The sequence below is a fragment of the Mobula hypostoma genome, chromosome 20, assembly GCF_963921235.1.
Source record: "Mobula hypostoma chromosome 20, sMobHyp1.1, whole genome shotgun sequence".
Taxonomy (NCBI): Eukaryota; Metazoa; Chordata; class Chondrichthyes; order Myliobatiformes; family Myliobatidae; genus Mobula; species Mobula hypostoma.
Window position 1 is genome coordinate 53,195,582 of NC_086116.1, and position 27,207 is coordinate 53,222,788.

Below are 27,207 nucleotides of genomic sequence, written 5' to 3' on the forward strand. Positions count from 1 at the left end.
AGGTGCAGAGGTACTTATAGGACCGCTTTGAATCGGTGGACTGGAATGTATTCAGGGATATATCTTCGGATCTAGATGAGTACACCTCAGTTGTCACTGACTTTATTAAAACCTGTGTGGTTGAGTGTGTGCCTATGGAAACTTACTGTATAATCCCAAACCAAAAGCTGTTGATGAACCACAAACAAGAGAATATCTGCCGATGCTGGAAATCTGAGCAACACATACAAAATGCTGGAGCAACTCAGCAGGCCAGGCAGCATCTGTGGACTTATTAGTTTTCTCTATGGGCAGGCTTTACAGTCAACCTCTCTCTCTCTTTCATTGTCCATCAGTTCAGTTTAGTGTCCTACAGCGCCATGGCAGAGTGTTCCAAAAAAAATATAAAACATACTTCACCCAAGACTACACTAAAGTGTACCCCTGCCTAATAGGGGTCAAAATAATGAGAGTGTTGCTCTCTGCACTGTTTGCAACAGTGACTTTTCTATTGCTCAAGGAGGGTTAAGTGACTATAAAAGACATGTAGAGGTGAGTCCTGGATTATGTCTCAACTAACCTTGAAGGACTGGTGCCAAACTACAATAGTTTGCCATTTGGTGAGTTCTGGGGGAAGCCGTCCAAAGTAAAATCTGTGAGCACAGGGCAGTTGAGATTCAAAGAGCTCTGCCAGTTGATGAAGCTGCTTTTGGTGCTGCCAAATTCTAACTGTGATGTAGAAAGGGCATTCAGCATGGTGACTCACATTAAGACAGGATTCAGAAATCAGCTGTCTCACAAAACACTTGTGAATCTGATGTCTTGCAAAATTAACAAATTCATTGACACAGACTGCTGAGGTTGAGACTTCCAGTTGAGACCTCCCTGACATGAGTTTTTGCAGGGTGGGATGTCTGTTAAGGACCCCCACCTCCCAAGGCATGCCCTCTTCTCATTCCCTCATCAGGAAGGAGATACATAAGCTTGAAGGAACACACTTAATGATTCAGCTTCTTCCCCTCTGCCATTTGATTTCTAAATGGACATTGACCCCATGAACATTACCCCACTACCTTTATTTCTGTTTTTGCACTACTTATCTTCATTTAACTATTTAACATACATATAAATGCTTCCCGTAATTCAGTCTTTCCCGATATTTATCATATAATGCATTGGACTGCTACCGCAAAGTTAACAGCTTTCTCGACATATGCCGGTGATATTACCCCTGATTCTACGGAAATAGCGTTGTCAATTGTAATTGAGTATTCAGTTTAAGATTTTACCTTCTCCCTCTACACACACAAACACTATGTTCCTTTAGCTGTATCTTTTTTATGTCTAATAAAAATATTCAAACAAAATGAAAAAAACTCATAATATTTTAATGATCCTGTTATTTTCCGCCTGCGATCTTGCAGCGATAACCAAGAGATTAATCTTTATTTCCTGGAGGCATGGCGGCCTGGTGTAGAAGCTGCAAGTTCATTCTTTCTTAATAAAATCTATTCCTGTGAGATCAAGATGAAACATATATTAAAAATGGTCACAGATTTAATAAGAGCTACCGAGTCTTGTCTGACACGCACTGGGCAGGGTTTGGATTTTAAATTGCCAGCCTCCCGCCGCCCTGATTGGAGCACACGGACGCTCACGGCAGGCGCTGCGTGAACAGCTCGGGTGGGTGGATGTTTAATCATTTCTTCTAATTTTTTTCTCTTATTAATAATATTTGTTTAATCAGCTCAAGTTCCCAGATTGGTGCTGGTCCCAATATACTGGCATATACAGGCGGCGCTTAGACAGCCCCGAAAGAGGCCCTGCTTGGCGTCTGTTGCATAGCTGCTGGAAAGCTGAGCGACAGGAGCGAGCGAATGTGAAAGGAAGAAAGAAAGAAAGGGAGAAGGAAGGTGAAAGAGAGAAAGGGAGAAGGGTGAAAGAGAGAAGGAAGGTGAAAGAGAGAGGGAGAAAAAGTGAAAGGGAGAGGGGGAAAGAGCGATGGAGTGAGGTAAGGGCAGAAAACAAAGAGGGATAAAGCAGCTGACCGGGAAAGGAGAGTGAAGGAAATATAAATCCAGAAAGAGAGATCGGAGGAAAAAGAAAGTCCATAAGTAAACTACAAAGAGTGAGGGCTGAGATAGGAAAGTACAAAGATTAAGGAGGGAAGAGTAGTAAATATAGGGTGGGGTAGAATCGCAGCTGATAGGTGAAATAACAGCAGTTTAATGCAGGGGAAGAAAATGGATTGAAATAAAAGAAAGAGCAGAGAGATACTGAAGATATATATAGAAAGAGATTTAGGGAAGGCATAGGACAGAGGGAGGTAAATTGGCTTAATGAAGGTTTGGAAGACAAGGGCAATAGCGATAGCACTGAAGTAGAGACAAGGAGGGAGAGACACAAGGTGGTTAATGATTTAGAAGGGAAAGTACAGGGTTTAGACTGGAAATAGATATGGAAAGGAAAGAAGAGTAATTATCCAAGGGAAAGAGACAGATTCTAGTGTGGTTTACCTGGTAAGTTGTATTTGAATGTATCGTACCACTGGTACTGAGGAGAATTGAAAATTACTGGGGACCAACAAGGTTGGTTTATTTTGGGAGTGAGTGAGCTGGAGAAATAAACAGTTCTAACAATTGATGTAAATTGATAGAGGATTATGAAGAAAAGTTGAGAGGTACATCGATGGAACCTGCCAGACAAGTAGAACACTAACAGCAACTTCAGGAACATACATATATAGAAGAAACATAGTAATAGATAGACACTTAAAAATAACACTTGATTACTAGAAAACATTCTGAGTTAAAGAACAGGATCAAGGAATTGTTAAAAGTAGATTCAAAAGACTGAGACAACTGAAGAGCTGAGATCTTGGGGTATATAGAATAGCAACATAGGGGCTATCAGAAAGTTTATGTAGTAGAGAAAGTGAAGATATTGACAGTAGAAGCAGCCACATAACTTCAGACAAAATGTGTGAGATCTTGTGTGTATCTTAAATAATATAGACAAACACAAAGAAAGGGGTGTGGGAAGAGAAAATTGATTTAAAAAATTAAGCAGAATAAGTTTTACTGGGACTGAAAGGAAAAATAATCAGTGCTGAAATCCCTAGGAAATAACAGTGAGAGTCAGGCCATTAGAATTGTGGTTCTCACATGAAAAAGAACGGGAATGGTCTGGATCATGGAACAGAAATAAAAGTTTGCTAAGGAGGCAGGTATAAAGAAACTGGGGTAGCACATAGAAGAACAGAAACTGTCAAGGATTGGGTAAGGTTTACTTTATTTGTTGATACAATATATGCTTGATGTGTTCAATTTGTTGAGGCTAATATTGTGAATTCAGAAATAAAGTGCAGCATCAGATTTTAGAATATACTGTTAATAAGTTTCTATCAGGTTCAGAATGAAGACAGATTAGATTTGTGATTTCATGAAAAGAGCCATATCCCAAAAGTATGATAAGAGAGTTGGCAACAGTTGTGTGCAGATTATTAAGATAAGCTAGGGGTAGTACAGACGTACTGAACTTTGTAAAGTCTGCAGGGGTGGAAGTCAAACACAGGGACAACAGTCAGTGAACGAATCAGCTGGAGGAGGTGAGGACGAAACACTCAAGCCCGTGTCATCACTTGGACAACATGGCTGCAGAGAGCAGTGCCCTACCCGAACTGAACCAGGACAAGTACGATGGGGATGAACACATCAAAATCATCTGTTTAGGAGACAGTGCTGTGGGTAAATCCAAGTAAGTAAAAGTGTATCTGGCCATGGGGTTTGGGTAATAGACACCAACAATCTAGAGCTAATCACTGTAAAATAGTCCAACTCTATTTCACCCTTCCCTATTTGAAAGGGCAGCTCCTTGCTGAGGTAGAGATCATGCTGCCTTTAACATCCCTGTCAAATATTTGGGCCCAGAAAGGATGGCTTTTTCACTTATGCAGTGCATCAAGTCAAGTTTAATCTGCTCTCAGCCATATACACATTTGGCCTTCCAGCTGAACTTGCTGGATTGTGATCAGAAGGGGAAGTCCTTGTAAACATTTCTGCATCCTCTCCCAGAGCATGCTGCCAACTAACCAACCAACTTGCTAATAGAGTCACAGAAAATTACAACACACACACAGGCCCTTTGACCCATCTAGTCTGTACCAAGCCATTTAAACAGCCTACTGTCATCGACCTGCAGCCGGACCATATTCCAATATACTCCTACCATCCATGTACTTTCTCTTAAACGTTGAACTCGAGCTGGCATACACCACTGCGCTGGCAGTTCATTCCATACTTTCATGGCCCTCTGAGTGAAGAAGTTTCCCCTCATGTTTCCCTTAAACTTTTCACCTTTCACCCTTAACCCATGACCTCTCGTAGTCTCACCCAACGTCAATAGAAAAAGCCTGCTTGCGTTTATCTTATTTGTACCCTTCATAATTTTATGTACGTCTATCAAATCTCCCCTCAATCTTCCATAAGAAATAAAGTCCTAACCTATTCAATTTTTCCTTATAACTCAGGTCCTCCAATCCCAGTGTCATCGTTTAGATTTTCTCTGTACTGTTTCAACCTTGTGTCTTTCTTGTAGGTAGGTGATCAAAGCTGTGCACAATACTCCAAATTAGACCTTACCACCATCTTATACAATTTAAGCACAGCATCCCATCTCCTGTGCACATTGATTTATAAAGGCCAATGTGCCAAAAGCTTTCTTTACAACTCTGTCTACCTGTACCGCCATTTTCAACGAATCATGGACCTTTATTTCTAGATCCCTTTGTTGTACGGCGCTCTTCAGTACCCTACCGTTCACTGTGTAAGCCCTACCCTGTTTGGTCCTACGGAAGTGCAACACCTCGGACTTGTTAGGTTAAATTTTGTCTGCCATTTTTCAGTCCAATTTTTCCAGCTGGTCCAGAAGCAGTCTCAGTGATGCCCTTGTAAATTTTCAATGTAAGCTCTGATCGTCTTCCTTGTTGTCCACGACACCCCCAGTCTTGGTGTTAGCTGTAAATTTTCTGATCCAGTTTGTCACATTATTATCCAGTTCATTGCTATAGATGACAAACAACAACAGATCCAGCACTGATCCCTGTGGCACCCTAGTAGTCACAGGCCTTCAGTCAGGGAGGCAACCATCCACTACCACTCTCTAGCTTCTCTCACGATTTTTTGGGATGTGGGAGGAAATTGACGTGGTCTCAGGGAGAACCAGTGAACTCCACACAGATAACATTGGAGAGTCAGGATTGAATTCAAATTGTGTAGTATCTGCATTAGCTACTATGAACTGCTCATTGCAAGCTATTTTAGTTCCCCTCTCCTTCCAATTCCCATACCACTCTGCCTGTCCTTAGCCTCCTCCACTAATAGAGTGAGGCCAAATGCATTGTAGAAGAACAGCACATTATATTTTGCATAGGTAGTCTACAAACTGAAGGTCAGAGCACCAAATTCACCAATTTCTGCTCCCCCTCTCACCCTTTAGTAAGGAGAGGTGTTGTGAAATTGGATTTGATGGATAAGCTGAATTGGATGTTGGAGGGAGAGCAGTCTGGAATATGAAGAAAGTGGGAAAGAAATTAAAATGTCTAGAGTTATTTTTTTTGAAAACTTCATCCTTGGTGTTGGTATTGAATGGGAGGATAGAACAAGAAAGCAAGCTTGGCGTTGTAGTATCCTTCTGGATGATCCTGGAGTGGTGGGCAATCTTGGTTGAGGTGTGAGATGCAGCATTAATGCAGGGAAGCTAAATTTGGTGATTTACGTCTACCTCATTCACGAGCTGCACAGCAGCTCATGATGTAAGGGAGCAAGGACATGGATGTTCTGGGATAACAGGAAAAATAGAATGTGAAACTTGGAAGGGACTGACAGTCAAAGGTAAAGCTGAGAGTACTTCATCCAGTCTTGAAGTTCAAGGAGGCAATGGTAGACAGGTGCGTTCAGTGTTAAAAGCAAATTTCCCATCTCAGTTCAAATTGAACCGATTAGAATCAGAATCGGGTTTATTATCGATGACCTGCTTTCTTGTTCCATCCTCCCATCCAATACCTACACCAAGGATGAAGTTTTAAAAATAAGCTTAACTCTAGACATTTTAATTTCTTTCCCACGTTCTTCGTATTCCCTCTAACATCCAATTCAGCTTATCCATCAAATCCAAGTTCACAACACTGTTCCTTATTAAAGAGTCAGGGGAGCAGAAATTGGTGAATTAAATACTCAAGCCTTCAGTTTGTATATTACAGGAGTCTGATAGAATTCAGGAGAATATGTCGATCAATTCCTGAGGGAGTTGGATTGGTGAAGAATTGTCTATATCAATAGATTTTTGACATTAAAGCAAATTTTCTGTCTCCATATTCTGCATAGATTTTCACTCTCCAGCTTTCAATATTTTCAGTGCTTCAACAGCTGAATCAGATCTTCAATATCAGCAACGTTTCCACAGTAGAGCATTGATAATATAGTGAAATGTGGAGTGGACATACAGTTCCTTGAGGCATGCACTAATTTCTTTCGATGATATGTGTTCACAGGTTGATGGAGAGATTCCTGATGGATGGATAGTATCCTTTGTGAGATCTACATGTGGATAAAATATTACTGACCAAATACGGGAAGCAATTTCTGATCCACTGAGCTTATTAGCTCTGATTTGATTCTTCTTGTTATTTGTGTGTTCCCTCTCACCATACCTTGAAGGAGGAATGCCCTATGATTAGTACCCTCATTGCCAAGTGCTGATTCATGCAGAAAATGTTGGTCTGTAGAACTGCTACTTTAGTGATAGACAGTGCTCTGTGACTCCTATTTAAGCTGCACACATTTTTTCTGAAGGATATTATGCCCACAATAGTTTAATATACTTCATACATGTGTATTTACTTAATGTCTATCAACATTTATTAATCACGGAATTAAAACACTCAGCAAATTCTCAAAAATCTTTATCCTTTATCTTATCATCAAATGATCAAAGCTTGATATTTGCACACAAAGGCAAGTACTGAGACATAGAAACATAGAAAACACAATACAGGCCCTTTGGCCCACAATACTGTGCTGAACATGTACTTTAGAAATTACCTAAGGTTACCCATAGCCCTCTATTTTCCTAAGCTCCAAGTACCTGTCCAGGAATCTCTTAAAAGACCCTATTGTATCCGCCTCTGCCACAGTCACCAGCAGCCCATTCCACGCACTCACCATTCTCTGCGTAAAAAAAACTTACCCCTGACATACCCTCTGTACCTCTCATGTTAGCCATTTCAGCCCTGGGGAAAAAGCCAATGTCTATCCACACGATCAATGCCTCTCATCATCTTATATACGAAAATTACATCAGACCACAGAAATCACTATACTATTTAGTTCACTTAATGTACAGGTGATAATGTACAAATTACTTGACTTGTTTCCAGTGAATATGTGTTTAAATGCCACACTGGCAGTCAGAGAGTAACACACAAAATACTGAAAGAACTCAGTTGGCCATGCAGCATCTATGGAGGGCAATAGACAGTCAACATTTTAGGTCAAGACCCTCCTTCAGGACTGGAAAAAAAAAAGGAGGGGAGATAATCCAGGTAAAAGGGTGGGGGTGGAAAAGAGTTGGTGGGTAATAGGTGAATGTGGGTGAGGGGAGGACGATGGCTATTATGGAAGGGGGAATGGTGCAAGAAGCTGAGAGGTGATAGGTGATAAAAGGGCTGAAAGAAGATGATATCTGATAGGAGAGAACAGACAAATATAGAATACAGGGAAGGAGGTGAACAGGGAACCAGAGGGAGGAACGTACAAGTGATGAATAGACTGGGAGGACAGGGGATAAGAGAAGGGATACTGTGACAGGTACGATAAGGGGGATAAAAAGGGAAGATGGGAGTAGTCACTGGAGGTGGAGAAATTATTGCTCATGCCTGCTCATTAGTTTAATAATTTGAAGTAAAAGAAGTACTACTTCAGAGACTGAATTTATCGAATATGTGAAAACGGACGCGCGCGGGCGTTCCGAATTGATATCGATATGTGTTAACTAGGGGGCTGTGCACAATCAGGATTTGATGGGGACAGCCGTGAGAAGCACGGAGGAACACTTGGAGTAACTTCTGAAATGCCCAGTTCGCTGCCGCTGCTGCTGTGCGATTGAGAATCTCTGGAGGGGAAGGCCCCAAATCCTCGGCTTTGCCTATTGGTTGTTGCTGGGACCGGGGTCAAAGTGCTTGGTGTCGGAGAGCTGGTCGGAGGCTCGGAGTTTTCGGACGGACTCAGAGTCAGACTGTGGTCGCATGCTTCCAGTATGCTGCATCGGCAAGTTGGCGCTGGAGGTTTACCGTCTGCGTGAGATGATGGGACTTACGAGACTTTTGAGACTTTTACCGTGCCATGGTCTATTCTTATCAAATTACGGTATTGTTTTGCACTGTTGTAACTATACGTTATAATTATGTAGTTTTTGTTAGCTTTTTAAGTTGGTTTGTCATGTGTTTCTGTGATATCATTCTGGAAAAACATTGTATCATTTCTTAATGCATGCATTACTAAACGACAATAAAAGAGGACTGCACGTCCTCATAATCTAATCTAAGTCCAAATTTTCTACTAGTGCCCATTTAGAAAGGGAAAATTTCCTACCTCCAGGCACACTAGTGACATCAGTTCCACAGTGAAGTAGCTGAATTACAATCTGCAAGTCCCCCAGAAAGCTTCCAAATTGTATCAAAGCTGCTACTCAATAAGGTGGTCCTTCACTACCTTATGAAAATTGGCAATGGATGATGCTGTTCCTATTCTGAAAATTAAACCCGGTATTTGGAAAATGAGGACACCCAGAAGAGTCCAGTGTAATGTACTCTGATCCATGAGGATGTTTAGCTGTTAATGTAACCTATCCAAAGACGATTGATCAAATGCCTGTAGATTAGCTATATGACTTTTGTTTAATTATGACAGCTTGGGTAAATATAGCTATTTATAAGTATGTATGGTGAATTCTGGCATATGTGTTCTGGTTGCGTATATGGAACTGAATGCGTATTTTGCATCAGTCTTCATAGTGGAAGACGTCTGCAGTATATCGGACATTCAAGAATGTCAGGGAAGTGAAGTTTGTGCAGTGAAAATTATGACTGAAAAGGTGCTCAGGAAGCTTAATGGTCTGAGGGTGGATAAATCTAAACCTGATAGAATGCACCCTCAGGTTCTGAAGGAAGTAGCTGGAGAGATTGTGGAGGCATTAACGATGATCTTTCAAGAATCGATAGATCCTGGCATTGTACCAGATGACTGGAAAATTGCAAGTGTTACTCCACTATTTAAGAAGGGTAGGAGGCAGCAGAAAGGAAACTATAGACCTGTTAGCCTGACATCAGTGGTTGGAAATTTGTTGGAATTGACTGTTAGGGATGAGATTATGGAGTACCTGGAGGCACATGACAAGATAGGCCAAAACCAGCATGGTTTCCTGAAAGGAAAATCCTGCCTGACAAAGCTACTGCAATTCTTTGAGGAAATTACAAGCAGGGTAGACAAAGGAGATGTAGTAGATGTGGTGTACTTGGACTTTCAGAAGGCCTTTGACAAGGTGTCGCACATTAGGCTGCTTAGCACAAAAAGAGCACGTGCAATTACAGGGAAGTTACTAGCATAGGTGGAGCATTGGCTAGTCGGCAGAAAACAGAGTGAGAATAAAGGGATCCTATTCTGGCTGGCTGCTGGTTACCGGTGGAGTTCCACAGGGGTCGGTGTTGGGACCGCGGCTTTTTACGATGTAGGTCAATGATTTGGACTACGGTATTAATGGATTTGTGGCTAAGTTTGCCGATGATACAAAGATAGGTGGAGGAGCGGGTAGTGTTGAGGAAATGGAAAGCCTTCAGAGAGACTTAGATAGTTTAGGGGAATGGACAAAGAAGTGGCAGATGAAATACGATGTTGGAAAGTGTATGGTCATGCACTTTGCTGGAAGAAATAAATGGGCAGACTATTATTTACAGTGGCATACAAAAGTTTGGGCACCCTGGGGTCAAAATTTCTGTTACTGTGAATAGCTAAGCGCGTAAAAAATGACCTGATTTCCAAAAGGCATAAAGTTACAGATGATACATTTCGTTAATATTTTAAGCAAGATTACTTTTTTATTTCCATCTTTTACAGTTTCAAAATAACAAAAAAGGAAAAGGGCCCGAAACAAAAGCTTGGGCACCCTGCATGGTTAGTACTTAGCAACACCCCCTTTGGCAAGTATCACAGTTTGTAAATGCTTTTTGTAGCCAGCTAAGTCTTTCAATTCTTGTTTGGGGGATCTTTGCCCATTCTTCCTTGCAAAAGGCTTCTAGTTCTGTGAGGTTCTTGGGCCGTCTTGCATGCACTGCTCTTTTGAGGTCTATCCACAGATTTTCAATGATGTTTAGGTCTGGGGTCTGTGAGGGCCATGACAAAACCTTCAGTTTGCACCTCTTGAGGTAGTCCATTGTGAATTTTGAGGTGTGTTTAGGATCATTATCCTGTTTTAGAAGCCATCCTCTTTTCATCTTCAGCATTTTTACAGATGGTGTGATTTTGCTTCTGGAATTTGCTGGTATTTAATTGAATTCATTCTTCCCTCTACTAGTGAAATGTTCCTCATGCGACTGGCTGCAGCACAAGCCCAAAAAGTGAGCGATCCACCCTGGTGCTTAACAGTTGGAGAGATGCTTTTTTCATGAAATTCTGCACCCTTTGTTTTCCAAACATACCTTTGCTCATTGCGGCCAAAAAGTTCTATTTTAACTTCATCAGTCCACAGGACTTGTTTCCAAAATGCATCAGGCTTGTTTAGAGGTTCCTTTGCAAACTTCTGACACTGAATTTTGTGGTGAGGACACAGGAAAGGTTTTCTTCTGATGACTCTTCCATGAAGGTCATATTTGTGCAGGTGTCGATGCACAGAAGAACAGTGCCCCACCACTCCAGAGTCTGCTAAATCTTCCTGAAGGTCTTTCGCAGTCAAATGGGGGTTTTGATTTGCTTTTCTAGCAATCCTACGAGCAGTTCTTTCGGAAAGTTTTCTTGGTCTTCCAGACCTCAACTTGACCTCCACCGTTCGTGTTAACTGCCATTTCTTAATTATATTACGAACTGAAGAAATGGCTACCTGAAAATGCTTTGCTACATTCTTATAGCCTTCTCCTGCTTTGTGGGCATCATTTATTTTAATTTTCAGAGTGCAGGCAGCTGCTTAGAGGAGCCCATGGCTGCTGATTGTTGGGACAAGGTTTAAGGAGTCAGGGTATTTATAAAGCTTTGAAATTTGCATCACCTGGCCTTTCCTAACAATGACTGAACAAGCCATAGCCCTAACAATCTAATTAAGGTCTGAGACCTTGGTAAAAGTTATCTGACAGCTCAAATCTCTTGGGGTGCCCAAACTTTTGCTTGGTGCTCCTTTCCTTTTTTTTCCACTCTAAAATTGTACAAAACAAAAATAAAACATTAATCTCGCTTAAAATGTTGAAAAGACTGCTTCATCTTAAACTTTTTGATTTTTGGAGATCAGTTCATCTTCTACTCACTTTACTATTCACAGTAACAGAAATTTTGACCAGGGTGCCCAAACTTCTGCATGCCACTGTAGATGGGGAGAGAATTCAAAATACAGAGATGCAAAGGGACTTGAGAGTCCTTGTGCCAGATACCCTAAACTGCATAAATTGGAAACAGATCTTCTCAGGGAAATGTACAGAAGAAATGTGGCAAATGTTCAGGGGATATTTGAGTGGAGTTCTGCATAGGTATGTTCCAATGAGATGGAAAGAATGGTAGGGTACAGGAACCGTGGAGTACAAAGGCTGTTGTAAATCTTCCTCTGGACTTCCTGACGAAGGGTCTCGGCCTGAAACATCGACTGCGCCTCTTCCTATAGATGCTGCTTGGCCTGCTGCGTTCACCAGCAACTTTGATGTATGTAAGTTGGATAAGTCACTGGGATTGAACAAGATGTACCCCAGGTTACTGTGGGAGGCGAGGGAGAAGATTGCTAAGCCTCTCGTGATGAATTTTGCATCATCAATGGGGATGGGAGCGGTTCCGGAGGATTGGAGGATTGCGGATGTTGTTCCATTCTTCAAGAAAGGGAGTAGAGATAGCCCAGGACATTATAGACCAGTGAGTCTTACTTCAGTGGTTGGTAAGTTGATGGAGAAGATCCTGAGAGGCAGGATTTATGAACATTTGGAGAGGTATAATATGATTAGGAATAGTCAACATGACTTTGTGAAAGGCAGGTCACACTTTACGAACCTGATTGAATTTTTTGAAGATGTGACTAAACACATTGGTAGAGCAGTAGATGTAGTGTATATGGATTTCAGCAAGGCATTTGACAAGGTACCCCATGCAAGGCTTATTGAGAAAGTAAGGAGGTATGGGATCCAAGGGGAAATTGCTTTGTGGATACAGAACTGGATTGCCCACAGAAGGCAAAGAGTGGTTGTAGACGGGTCACATTCTGCATGGAAGTTGGTGACCAGTGGTGTGCCTCAGAGATCTGTTCTGGGAACCCTACTCTTTGTGACTTTTATAAATGACTTGGATGAAGAAGTGGAGGGATGGGTTAGTAAATTTGCTGATGACACAAAGGTTGGAGATGTTGTGGATAGTGTGGAGGGCTGTCAGAGGTTACAGCAGGACATTGATGGGATGCAAAAATGGTCTGAAAAATGGCAGATGGAGTTCAACCCAGATAAGTGTGAGGTGGTTCATTTTCATAGGTCAAATATAATGACAGAATATAGTATTAGTGGTAAGACTCTTGGCAGTGTGGAGGATCAGTGGGATCTTGAGGACTGAGTCCGTAGGACACTCGAGGCTGCTGCGCAGGTTGATTCTGTAGTTAAGAAAGCATATTGTGCATTGGCCTTCATCAGTCGTGGGATTGAGTTCAGGAGCCGAGAGGTAACGTTGCAGCTATATAGGACCCTGGTCAGACCCCACTTGGAGTACTGTGCTCAGTTCTGGTCGCCTCACTATAAGAAGGATGTAGAAACCATAGAAAGGGTGCAGAGGAGATTTACAAGGATGTTGCCTGGATTGGGGAGCATGCCTTATGAGAATAGTTTGAGTGAACTCGGCCTTTTTTCCTTGGAGTGATGGAGGATGAGAGGTGACCTGAAGAGGTGTATAAGATGATGAGGGGCATTGATTGTGTGGATAGTCAGAGGCTTTTTTCCAGGGCTGAAATGGCTAACACGAAAGGGCACAGTTTTAAGGTGCTTGGAAGTAGGTACAGAGGAGATATCAGGGGTAGGTGTTTTTAAGCAGAGAGTGGTGAGTGCGTGGAATGGACTGCTGGCGATGGTGGTGGAGGCGGATATGATAGGGTCTCTTAAGAGACTCCTGGACAGGTACATGGAGCTCAAAAAAATAGAGGACTATGGGTAATCCTAGGTAATTTCTCAGGTAAGGACATGTTCGGCTCTGCTTTGTAGGCTGAAGAGCCTGTATTGTGCTGTAGGTTTTCTGAGATTGTAAAGGTTAACTTCCAGGTTGAGTCAGTTGTGAAGAAGGTGAATGCAATGTTGTTATTCATTTGTAGAGGTATAGAATATAAGAGCAGGGATATGATGTTGAGTCTCTATAAGGCACTTATGAGACCACACTTGGAGTATTGTGTGCAGCTTTGGGCTCCTTATTTTAGAAAGGATATGCTGACATTAGAGAAGATTCACAAGAATGATTCCAGGAATGAAAGGGTTACCGTATGAGGAATGTCTGGCAGCTCTTGGGCTGTATTCCCTGGGGTTCAGGAGAATGGGGGGGGGGGGGCTCTCATAGAAGCATTCAACTGATTGGGAAGCATCTGCAGAAATTTCAGTAGGATGACCATGCACTGCTACTTGAATTGCTGTACATTTCCAATATTTTCTGCTTTAATATTTTGCTTTTTGTTCCAAATATGAAATTAACCTTATAGATTATTTTGAACCCAAAATAACTGAGGGCCAATTAGTGGAGCTACTGAATGGGACAAATGCATCATTTAATTGCTGGGATTCTTTCCTCTGTCTTATACACCTTAACTTGGACTCTAGTCGTCCTCAGCAGCTGTCCACTTACGCACTGACGCTGTATAAATACACCACTAAAGTCAATGACAAGACTGTTATAGTGGGTAAGTATTAACCTTCTTTATTTATTCCTAATGTTCACAATGAGCCAAAAAAAATGGGTAATTGGCATTAGCATATTATTATCACATGAGCTGAGAGCCTGGAAATAAAGGGTGAATTCCAAACAACATCACAAAAAACTCTGCCACTAAAATTGCCATGAATTAGATTGACCTGTCAAGTTCACAAATTACCATGTTTTTCTTCGACAAGGTAGTCAGACTTTGCCAATTCTGGAATGAAATCACAAATTAGTCTTCCATGCAAGGGATAGTGAAAACCTGCAACATCCTCCTTCAAAAGGCTCTGGGTGCTGTAACTGAAAAGAAACTTCATAGTGCAAGCTTGAAAAGATTTGTTTGGTATGAGAAAGTATGTCCAGGTTGATCAATAGAACTGTGGCAAAACTTAAGCAAGATCTAAATGAATGGCAGAATAAAGTTTATTTTGCACCAGTCACCTACTCTGAAGTTACCTATTTGCTTTACAGCCAAAGGTATATTTTTGTTTAATAGATCCTTCAGTAAAATAGAATCTTGCACAGAACATGGGTCTTGATCAGCACTGATCTAACTGAAAATGTAATTACTTTCAGTGATACCAATAGAGGAATAAACGTTGGCTGGGAAGCCAGAAGAAATAAACAGTGGCCAGTAGCCTGCATTTTTGTATTGACTTTAATATAAAATACAGTATCTCAAGTCACCAAGCAGGAATATTGTCAAAAAAAGTAACACAAACCGCACAAATGAATAAACATTAGATCAAAAAAAGAAGAGATTTGAAAATTTCCTGCTCCACCTCAGTCAGTATTGTAAGTTCTTCTCTCTTCATCTCAGAGGACAGATGTCTTCAGCTCAGTGGTTCATCTGAGAAGATAGCATTTCTGACAATGAATAGAACTGAACGAATCACAAAAATGACAGCCATGTTCTTGAGTCTCAAGAGTTAAGTTTGAACACAATAGCTTTATCATTTCTGATGCAAATACCCCATTGATTCACATCTGTCATCAGAAGAGGATTGAGGGGATGAATGCCTTTTTCTGATTCTGTTAAGTGTTAAGTGTTAATAGTTTGAAAGAATAGTGTGAAGAGATTGAGACACTCGTGAAAGAATGGTTATGATGATAAGCAGGGCAGGTAAAGTTTAGGGCTAGCTAAAGGTACTGGTGTAGTGTATTTTTTAAATAAAATTTAAAACTATGCTTTGAAAGTGCAATGGTTGATATTACAGGTGTTTTCTTTCACAGATTTCTGGGACACAGCAGGACAAGAACGCTTTCAGAGTATGCATCCATCCTATTACCATAAAGCACATGCCTGTATCATGGTGGGTCTTTACAGATTCTACTTTAGTGTCAAAGGTTATTTCGGTAAACAGTGTGCTTTTTCAGTGTTCAATGCAAGTATATCTATCACAATATTACTGTCAAAAACACAGGCAACAAGTAAGTTCTGTTTGTTTGATATAAACACTTGTTCACAGGCAGTTGATCACTAAAGACATCATAGATTATCACACTCTGCCTGTTTCAAACAGTGAGCCTATCTATCATGGAAGCTTGCTTGGTTCAGATTTGTTAGTGCAGTTACATTTAACTTGCCTTTGCCTCATGGGGAGCCTACCTGACTTTCAACCATTGTCTTTTCCCTTTGCCATTGTCACAAGGTTTCTCATCAGGAGGAATAATTGACATCAGCTATCATATAGGAACTGGGATCAGTTCCAAAGATTCAAAGAATGTTTATTATCAAAGTATGTAGAAATGTACAACTTTGAGATTTGTCTGCCTACAGGCAGCTACAAAGTAAGAAACCCAAAAGAACCCAATTAAAAAGAAAAATTAAGAAAAGGAAGACCAAGATCCAATGTACAGATAAAGAGAAAAAATCAAAACAATTCATGCAAACAATAGAAGCAAGCAACAGCATTCCGAACCAAATTGAGTCCATAGGCCTCGAATTCCCAGAGCAGTAGGCCCAAAGCTTCAGTTCATATAGCAGGCCATTTTCCTACCTAGATCTCTAAACACTTATATCCGGTGCCAGAATGCCAGCTGTGCTCTGTTTCTAGTAATCACAGTATCTGCCTTGGGAGTATTTAGCTGCATAATGCAGAGAGTGCTTTACCACACATCTTACCCATGCTATATCCTAACTCTAAGAGTGTTTCATTGGTAATGTGTGGAAAAAACAAGCTTAATGATATGGTTGCCAATGACCAGAAAAGAAAACTAATTTATTCTATCATTTTGAGATTAGGTGTTTGATGTGCAGAGGAAGATAACTTACAAAAATTTGAGTAACTGGTACACTGAGTTGAGGGAATCTCGGCCTGAAATCCCGTGCGTGATTGTCGCTAACAAGATAGATGGTGAGTTCAAAGATGTATCTATCAGTCATACTGAAGTTTGAAACTAGTTCCTTTAGACCTGTAATTCCAGCTGAACTATTAGCAGATTAGTAAAGGACATCATAGACTGGATGCGGTTGAGGAAAGTCATTCAGTGCACCTGTCCTTTAGGAGAGTTACCACAGTTCAGATCATCACTGTAAATCACTGTTGCTTAAATAATACCAGGAATTTATTTTAAAATTAAAGGAAAATTTTACTGTTTCCTTGAGGAATTTCCTGAGAATCCTAAATTTACTTATGCCATTCAACACATACAAAATGCTGGAAGAACTCAGCAGGCCAGGCAGCATCTATGGAAAATTACAGTCGATGTTTCGGGCCGAAACACTTTGGCAGGACTCATCCCATTGCTCATTTGCCCTTTTGTTTGTCTTTGTTAATTTGAAGAAATGTGTTTTTATTTTTCCTTTATATTCTCCAATTAGAACATATTTTGGTAGAAAGACCCAAGCTCCTGTCCTCTAGTTTCCCTATTTCTCAGTTCACTGGCACTGATGAGCTGAGGACTTGTGAAGTAAATGGAGCAGTGGACTGGGAGCTGAAGAACAAGGTCTGACAGTAGACAAGTGAAGACAAATGGAGAGAATCAAATTTATTATCACTGACATATGACGTGAAATTTGTTGTTTGCCGACAGCAGTAATTGTGATGGAGCTGGCAATATTTGAAACCCTCTGCAGCTTCTTGCAATAATGTGCTTGGAGGCGCAATACTGGGCTGCAGTGCAACCAGTCAGAATGCTCTCTATTGTACACCTATAGAAATTTGTAAAACTGTTTGGTGACATATCAAATCTCCTCAAATTCCGAATGAGGTAGAGCCACTGGCATGCTTTCTTTGTGATTGTATCAATGTTTTGGGCTGGATAGATCCTCAGAGATGCTGACGGCCAGGAATTTGAAGTTGCTCACCCTTTCTACTGCTGATCCCTTAACAAGACCATAAAACCATAAGATATGGAACAGAATTAGGCCATCTGGCCCATCGAGCCTGCTCAGCCATTCAATCATGGTTGATCCTTTTTTTTTTCTCCTCCTCAACCCCAGTTCCTGGCTTTTCCCCCCGTAACCTTTGATGCTATGTCCAATCAAGAATCTATCAATCTCTGCCTCAAGTATACCCAATGACCTGGCCTCCACAGCTTAAATGGCTACAAATTCCACAAATTCACCACCCTCTTGCTAAAGGAATTGCTCTGCATCTCTGTTTTGATAGGGTGTTCCTGTATCCTGAGGCTGTGCCCACTTGTCCTAGACTCACCTGCCATGAGAAGCATCCTTTCCACGCCTACTCTGTCTTGGCCTTTCAACATTCGAAAGGTTTCAATGAGATCCCCCCCTCATCCTTCTGAATTCCAGCAAGTACAAACGCAGAGGCATTAAATGTTCATTGTATGATAACCCTTTCATTCCTGGAATCATCCTTGTGAACCTCCTCTGGACCCTTTCCAATGCAAGCACATCTTTTCTAAGATGAGGTAGGCCCAAAACTTGTTCACAATACTCAAGGTGAGGCCTCACCAGTGCCTTATGAAGACTCAGCATCACATCCTTGCTCTTGTATTCTAGACCTCTTGAAATGAATGCTAACATGGCATTTGCCTTCCTCACCACCAACTCAACCTGCAAGTTAACCTTTAGGTTGTTCTGCACAGGGACTCCCAAATCCCTTTGCATCTCATATTTTTGGGTTTTCTCCCTGTTTAGAAAATTGTCTGCACATTTATTTCTACGACCAAGTGCATGACCATGCATTTTACAACATTGTATCTCATTTGCCACTTTCTTGCCCATTCTTCTCAGCTATTAAGTCCTTCTGCATTCTACCTGTTTATTCAACACTACTTGCCCCTCCACCAATCTTCCTATCATCTGCAAACATGGCAACAAAGCCATCTATTCCATCATCTAAATCATTTATATACAGCATAAAAAGAGGTGGTCCCAACACTGACCCCTGCAGGACACCACTAGTCACTGGCAGCCAACCAGGAAAGGATCCTTTTATTACCACTCGCTGCCTCCTACCAATCAGCCAATGCTCTAACCTCTTAATTTTCCTGTAATACCATAGGCTCTTAATTTGGTAAGTAGCCTCATATGCGGCACTTTGTCAAAGTCCTGAAAGTCAAAATGTACAACATCCTCTGTACCCTCTTTATTTATCTTACTTGTAATCTTAAAGAATTCCAACAGTTTTGTCAGGCAGGATTTTCCCTGAAGGAAACTATGCTGACTTGTACTATCTTGTCCTGTGTCACCAAGTACTCCATCACCTCATCCTTAACAATTAACTCTTAACGTCAGGTCAGGCTAACTGGTCTTAATTTCCTTTCTGCTGCTTTCCTCCTTTCTTAAAAAGTGGAGTGATGTTTGCAATTTTCCAGTCTATGACAGAGCCCAATGATTTTTGAAAGATCATTTCTAATGCCACCTCTTTCAGAACCCTAGGGTGCAATTCATCTGGTCCAAGTGACTTGTGTACCTTTGGGTCTTTTAGCTTTTAAAGCACCTTCTCTCTTGTAATACTAACTGCACCCCACTTCTCTTCCTTCACACAGTGGTGTATCTTCTCCTTACTTCCCCTCCCTGAAGTCCACAGTCCGTTCCTTACCCTCGCTGACACAGAATACAAAGTAGTTGTTGTGACACCACTCAACTAGGTGATCTGTCTTGCCCCTGTAATCTTCCTCAACGCCATCTGAAATTCTGCCAACAGCAGTGGATTGTAGGCATTAGATGGGGAGTAAACATGTTGGAATTTCAGAATCAGGTTTTGGGCGCTGGGTCACTGATTGTTTTTGAACAGCGGTGGAGGATTTGCAGAGTATCTGATGTACATAGTGATGCCAGTGTGCGTCGGAATGAACACCACACTATTTTCTGTCTTCCAGCTGATATGAAAATCACACAGAAAAGCTTTAACTTTGCCAAGAAGCATGGGTTACCTTTTTACTTCGTGTCAGCAGCTGATGGGACCAATGTAGTAAAGGTAGGTGCAAAGCCATGGGAATTTTCATTTGAGGGAATGTTGGTATCCCAATATTAACAGCTGAAAGACAAGAGGTGGCAAGGCATATTACGAGCAGTGGCACATAGTTATAGAATCAGTATAGACTTATCGGTTGTCCAATCCAATGATGTTGGCGGTAATTAGATTTTAGATTGGGTATAGATTCAACTTTATTGTCATTGTGCCAAGTACAGATACGAAGCCAATGAAATGCATTTAGCATCTGACCAGAAATGCGAAGAATAGTGTTATTTACAAAATAACTGTGAATAAAAAAAGTGCTACAGCACACAAATATAAAAGTACTGAGACAGTACAATACAGATGCAATACTGCTTAGCGCTGTGATGAGAGGTTCAGCAGTGTCACAGCCTCAGGGAAGAAGCTCTTCCTGTGCCTGCTGGTGCGGAAGCAGAGGCTCCTGTAGCGCCTACCGGATGGGAGGAGAGTAAAAAGTCCATGGTTAGGGTGAGATCCCTGATAATGCTTTTCGCCCTGCCCAGGCAGCGTTTATGGTAGATAGAAACATAGAAACATAGAAACATAGAAAATAGGTGCAGGAGTAGGCCATTCGGCCCTTCGAGCCTGCACCGCCATTTATTATGATCATGGCTGATCATCCAACTCAGAACCCAGCCTTCCCTCCATACCCCCTGACCCCTGTAGCCACAAGGGCCATATCTAACTTCCTTTTAAACATAGCTAATGAACTGGCCTCAACAGTTTGCTGTGGCAGAGAATTCCACAGATTCACCACTCTCTGTGTGAAGAAGTTTTTCCTAACCTCGGTCCTAAAAGGCTTCCCCTCTATCCTCAAACTGTGACCCCTCGTTCTAGACCTCCCCAACATCGGGAACAATCTTCCTGCATCTAGCCTGTCCAATCCCTTTAGGATCTTATACGTTTCAATCAGATCCCCCCTCAATCTTCTAAATTCCAACGAGTACAAGCCCAGTTCATCCAGTCTTTCTTCATATGAAAGACCTGCCATCCCAGGAATCAATCTGGGTGAACCTTCTTTGTACTCCCTCTATGGCAAAGATGTCTTTCCTCAGATTAGGGGACCAAAACTGCACACAATACTCCAGGTGTGGTCTCACCAAGGCCTTGTACAACTGCAGTAGTACCTCCCTGCTCCTGTACTCGAATCCTCTCGCTATAAATGCCAGCATACCGTTCGCCTTTTTCACCGCCTGCTGTACCTGCATGCCCACTTTCAATGACTGGTGTATAATGACACCCAGGTCTCGTTGCACCTCCCCTTTTCCTAATCGGCCACCATTCAGATAATAATCTGTTTTCCTATTTTTGCCACCAAAGTGGATAACTTCACATTTATCCACATTAAATTGCATCTGCCATGAGTTTGCCCACTCACCCAACCTATCCAAGTCACCCTGCATCCTCTTAGCATCCTCCTCACTGCTAACACTGCCACCCAGCTTCGTGTCATCCGCAAACTTGGAGATGCTGCATTTAATTCCCTCATCCAAGTCATTAATATATATTGTAAACAACTGGGGTCCCAGCACTGAGCCTTGCGGTACCCCACTAGTCACCGCCTGCCATTCTGAAAAGGTCCCGTTTATTCGCACTCTTTGCTTCCTGTCTGCTAACCAATTCTCCACCCACACCAATACCTTACCCCCAATACCGTGTGCTTTAAGTTTGCACACTAATCTCCTATGTGGGACCTTGTCAAAAGCCTTTTGAAAATCCAAATATACCACATCCACTGGTTCTCCCCTATCCACTCTACTAGTTACATCCTCAAAAAATTCTATGAGATTCGTCAGACATGATTTTCCTTTCACAAATCCATGCTGACTTTGTCCGATCATTTCACCGCTTTCCAAATGTGCTGTTATCACATCCTTGATAACTGACTCCAGCAGTTTCCCCACCACCGACGTTAGGCTAACCGGCCTATAATTCCCCGGTTTCTCTCTCCCTCCTTTTTTAAAAAGTGGGGTTACATTAGCCACCCTCCAATCCTCAGGAACTAGTCCAGAATCTAACGAGTTTTGAAAAATTATCACTAATGCATCCACTATTTCTTGGGCCACTTCCTTAAGCACTCTGGGATGCAGACCATCTGGCCCTGGGGATTTATCTGCCTTCAATCCCTTCAATTTACCTAACACCACTTCCCTACTAACATGTATTTCGCTCAGTTCCTCCATCTCACTGGACCCTCTGTCCCTTACTATTTCTGGAAGATTATTTATGTCCTCCTTAGTGAAGACAGAACCAAAGTAATTATTCAATTGGTCTGCCATGTCCTTGCTCCCCATAATCAATTGTTCTCAATGGTGGGCAATTGGGTGCCGATAGTCCGCTGGACAATTTTCACCAAATGCTGGAGTGCTTTGTGGTCTGATATGGGACAATTGCCATACCACATTGAGATGCAGTTGGTGAGTATGCTCTCAATGGTACAAGTCCGTCAGTATCCTGGGACAGAGATGAGCTTCCTTCATGCTCCGCAGGAAATAAAGGTGCTGTTGTGCCTTTTTGATCCGGATGGAGAAGTTCAGGGACCAGGTGAGATCCTCGGAAATGTAGACACCAAAGAAATTTGAAGCTTGATACATTCTCCACTACAGTTCCGTTGATGTAGATGGGGATGTGAGTGTGACTCCTGGCATGCCTGAAGTCCACAATGATCTCTTTGGTCTTCTGGGTGTTAAGGGCCAGATTGTTGTTGGCACACCACGCAACCAGGTGCTGGACCTCATCCGTGCAGGCCGTCTCGTCATCCCCTCTGATCAGACCAACCACCGTGGTGTTGTCTGCGAACTTGATTATGGAGTTAGAACCATGTACAGGAATGCAGTCATAGATGAAAAGGGAGTACAGAAGAGGGCTCAGCACACAGCCTTGAGGCACACCAGTGTTCAGGGTAAGAGTGGAGGTGGAGAGGTTGTCTAACTTAACTGATTGGGGTCTGTTAGTCAGAAAGTCCAAGGTCCAATTGCAGAGGGATACGCTGATATAAAGCTGGCGAAGTTTGGTGATCAGCTTGGAGGGGATCACAGTATTGAATGCCGAACTGAAGTCAATGAACAGCATTCTGATGTAAGAGTTGGGGCTGTCCAGGTGGCTCAGGGCAGAGAGAAGTGCCATGGAGATGGCATCCTCTGTTGACCTGTTGGTGCGGTAGGCAAATTGATAGGAGTCCAGGGTAGTGGGCAGACAGGATTTCAGATGTGATAGAACCAGTCTCTCAAAGCACTTTGCAATGATGGGGTTGAGTGCAACTGGATGGAAGTCCAGTTAAAGGGCACAAGTTCAGAAATGCAAAAAAAAAGAGGCAAACAGTGAGTAAATAATGCATTACACTGAGAAAAATTAGAACATGGGACCCATTGCATAAACATGTAGAAAAGAGGCTACTCTAAATTTCTTCCTGATTGATTAGTTATGCTAGGTTTCAACAAAAGGAAAAATCTTATTTGCTGTATGTTTACAAATCTAAGAAATAAAGGCTGACACAGGCATTTGGTTCTTTGGGTTATTCTTACACCATGGTCAAACTTAGTATCTGAGCATCACTGTTCCAGAGAAAAGAGCCCTACTTCGATCAGTCTTTCCTCACATTTCCAGTGCACAGCCCTTCCAGTACTTTTTCCATTTTCTAAAATGGAGGTTAAATCTTTGCACAGTATTCCCAGTGTGATCCAACCAAGTTTATGCTGGTTTGTCATAGAACCATAATTTCTCAATTCTTTTCCAACAGAAATGAGCTAAATGCCACATTTGTTTTGCTATGGCCTTATTAACATGTGATGCTATTTTTAGTGATCAAAATGGATAATTAGTGCAGTAGCCTCCCAATGCACATTAGAGGGGGGCTGCCAGGGGTTGCAGTAGGGGCTGGTAATGATGGTGAGAGATGGTCCAAGATAAGCAGACTAATTTTTCTGTTAATTATTATTTTGTAATCTACTAGATTACATTATCTTTACTGTCATAAAATAGCACAGTAGACTACTGTATATTTTAAATTTATAACAATGAGTTTGAGTCAGGATGACCCATTTAGTCAAAAAATGCATTTTGCAACAGGGAACATAAGGATGTGGAGGTAGGATGGAAAGATTTAATTTGAGTGGGGGAAACCCGTGTGGAATTATTTGTATGCTAAATAAATAACAGCATAGGCTAGCTAGGAAAGAATATTCTGCTCCTATGCTGTAGATTCCATTTCACTCCATGATTGGACAAAAAAAAATGTCAGCCAACATTTAATATGCTCAAGTATCTGGGTTGGGGTGATTAAAACAAAAATTTAATGACCTAAGAGCTAAGAGTGCTACCACAGAATCACAGCTGAAATTGAAGATATTACTGAGGGAATTTACTACCATGGATAAAATGTTGACTTAAGGCTCTGCCTGTCTGCTCAGATGTGCATGGAAGACCCTATAGTTGTGTTTGGAGAAGTGATCAGCCCATTCTGTCTTGTCTGTGGGATTGTGATACGCGCAAAATGGCTGTCACATTTTCTGCAATGTTACAATGATGTACTTTAAAAAAAACCCTGTGAAAGTTGTTGAAGTCAAGGTTTTGAAAGTCACCTCCTCTCTTTCCTGTTCCTTCTGCAGTTATTTCGTGACACAATAAAATTGGCAATGTCATACAAACAAAACAGTAGTGATTTTATGGATGAAGTCATGCGGGAGCTGGAGGTAAGCTTTTATTTGCTGAACTGGGTGGGGTAGGGCTGACATTGTCAGTGTAATCGTGGCAGTTCTTTCAGCCTTGGGAATTAGTCAGGGTGGTAAGGCATTCTGCCAATTTCCCTGGATGCATCTTTTCCCCCTTGCAGGTGAGGATCCAGGATGCAGGTACATCAAGAAGTATCACATTGTTTTACTATCAATCCCTACATGGCTGACTGTCCTCCTGAATCCCTCCTCATCTTACCAGTCCTTCTCCTGAACCCCTCTCATTTCACTAACCTTCGTGCTGCTTTTTTTTCCTCGGGTTACAGTTCTTCATTTTATGCACCCTACAGACTTCTGGATCCCTCTCCGATGTGCTCAGCATCCTCCTGTGCCTTGCCTATCTTATTGACAATCCTTTATATTTTTAACCCTGCAGGTACTTTATCTGTACCATTCCCAACCCCAATGACCATTTCCTGAAGCCCTCCTGCTACTGGCCTGCTAGACTTCTCAGAATCTGGTTTATTATCACCGGCATGTGTCATGAAATTTGATAACTTAGCAGCAGCAGTTCAATGCAATACATAAGATGGAGGAGGAAGAAGAAGGAAAAAAAAAAATCAATTACAGTATACATATACTAAATAGACTAAAAGGTCCTCACTACTGGTGCTGCAGTCTTCAGTCTCTGCCTATACTCAGGGAGTAGAAGTACAGCCAGGTGATCAGACTTCCCGAAGTGAGGGCGTGGAATAGCATGGTAGGCGTTCTTGATGGTGGTGTAACAATGCTCCAGTGTGTTGTTTCCTATAGTATTGCAAGTGATCTGTTGATGGTAGTTGCTTAGTGATTTTTTTTCAGACTGGCCTGGTTGAAATCCCCCAAAATGATGGTGAAGGTGTTAGAGTGCGCTGTTTCGTGCATGTTGATCTCATTGCTTAATTCATCTAAAATCTGATTGACACTGGCCTGAGGTGGAATGTATACCGCTACCAAAATGATCCCGGAAATCTCCTGCGGTCGGTAAAAAGGATATTCCAGGTTTCTTACCTCAGCCTTCCTCCTACACTTGTACTTGCATTACAGATCCCTTACTGTTTTACCTGGACTGTGCCCACTCCTCCAACAACCTCCAATAATACACCACTCCATAAATGCTAATCCCCTATCCAGGTCACTCATTAGCTTTCAGTACTCCTGCTCAACCATACCCGTATATCCACCCACCTCTGCTGCATCCTATTTTACCTACCCTTCCTCACCTAAAGGCAAATGGAGCTGCCGTTCAGGCTGTCCTATATCATTCACCAGCACCCCCGCCCCTTTCAATGTTTAATGGAAGAACATTTCAATTTACTAATTGAATTTGCTGAGAGAATGCATTGTGAGCTCAATGAGGCATAGGATAGATATTGGAGTTTGAGATTAACCTACACTATGAATCACCTGCAATACGTCACAACATCTTCTGTTGCTTATTCGACTGACTTTGCACTGAGAGGAAACCCAAACAATAAACTGGAGCTGACTTTTTCCTGCTCTGTGGATTACTTTCCAATAAGCACCCTGGTCTCCTGCTTCACTCAGTACCTCCCTCTTCCTAACCACCATGACCTCCCACCACACAAGATGCCTGCCTTAGATCCCTTGCTATCCTATCTGTATTTGTTGCTCACCCAACTCCATATCTGTCTGCCTCTTTATGGCCCTTTCAAGTGTGTGTGAGCATATGTCTGTGTGCATTTCGGAGTTTGCTATGTTGCAGTCTCTGGATGTACTCCGCATATTCACTCTCACAGGTTGCAGTCATTATTCACATAACCAATTTGATCATTGACGTCCTTTCTGGATGCTCTTCAGTTAAGAACTGCAACTATTCATGGTATGAGGACCTTTTGAAGTTGTTTTGGTATTGTGGCTCCAGTCTGCTGATTCATAAACAGGTTTTCTTTGTTATTTCCATGCAGTGGATAGCGGTATGAGCTTTATTACAGACATAAACTGATTTGGCAAGCTTCTGTTCTTATTATTATCTTTCATGGCATTACAGTTGCCAAAGAACGGCTCAGTGGTGCCCTTCTCTGAGCCAACTGATTTGGTTGCCATAGGTGAGATCGCATTTTGTTCCTCTGCCTTTTGACAGCATTTCCTTTGACTCAGTCCCCCCGATTCATCTCATAAGTGAATATCTATCTGCTATCATTAGCTTTTTGAAGATTACCTGAATGGTTAACTGCAATCCAGCTGAAGGTACTGATCAATTGCCATTTATAGTTATTTGTTATGAGATAGAACCTGATGTTCATTCAGCACTATCGATTGCAGTATTAGGCCTGAGCCAGAAGGTGGCAATGATGTGTTAGAATGAGGTGGCCAGACCTGTGGCCAGTATTTCACTGCATTGGGCGCTACCATGAAAAGAAACTCGATTAATGCTGAACCACAAACCACATGTGCCTCTGCATTCTGCTTTCTCCTGAAGGACAATGGAAACTCTTTGATAGGTCGTCGTCCACAGAGTAGCATTTCGACCAAGATTGATCCAAGTGTTTTAATCGGGACACATCAGAAATGACACATTTTGGCTCAATTAAGAGGCTGCCTCAATTAGCAGAAGTTTCATGGAAATAGTTAAAAAGGCATAAAGAAGACAAGCTAACATTTAACTGGGTAACAAGTTATGTATGCATTTAAATGAAATACAGAACAAATTAGAACACTAGCAAAACTATTACAGTACTATAAAACTGTGTACTTGTTCCTAATTGTTACTGATGGCAGAATTCATCCAATCCTGATGAAGGGTCTCGGCCTGAAATGTTGACTGTTTATTCATTTCTGTAGATCCTGCCTAATCTGCCGAGTTCTTCCAGCATTTTGTGTGTGTTGCTCTGGAATGCAACTTCAGAATCCCTTGTGTTTGTGGAATTCATCCAGTGTATAGTGCTGCATTCATTGGATTGATTG

At 41.8% G+C, this 27,207-nt stretch overlaps 1 protein-coding gene across 7 annotated transcripts in view; it reads left to right on the plus strand.

Annotated features, from left to right (window-relative positions):
* Window positions 1-1,608: 1,608 nt before the first annotated feature.
* rabl2 (RAB, member of RAS oncogene family-like 2) overlaps window positions 1,609-27,207 on the plus strand; it is a 34,138-nt gene continuing 8,539 nt past the window's right edge. For 2 of the 7 annotated variants that reach the window (XM_063072945.1, XM_063072939.1), the window contains exons 1-7: window positions 1,807-3,735; window positions 6,530-6,559; window positions 14,063-14,142; window positions 15,393-15,472; window positions 16,405-16,516; window positions 19,452-19,549; window positions 24,178-24,261. In XM_063072945.1, the coding sequence (XP_062929015.1) occupies window positions 3,629-3,735; window positions 6,530-6,559; window positions 14,063-14,142; window positions 15,393-15,472; window positions 16,405-16,516; window positions 19,452-19,549; window positions 24,178-24,261 (591 nt within the window). In that variant the 5' untranslated portion in view covers window positions 1,807-3,628. Of the gene's footprint in view, window positions 1,663-1,806; window positions 3,736-6,529; window positions 6,560-14,062; window positions 14,143-15,392; window positions 15,473-16,404; window positions 16,517-19,451; window positions 19,550-24,177; window positions 24,262-27,207 lie in introns of those variants that run through there. The other 5 variants (XM_063072944.1, XM_063072940.1, XM_063072941.1 and 2 more) reach the window with 5 other exon arrangements.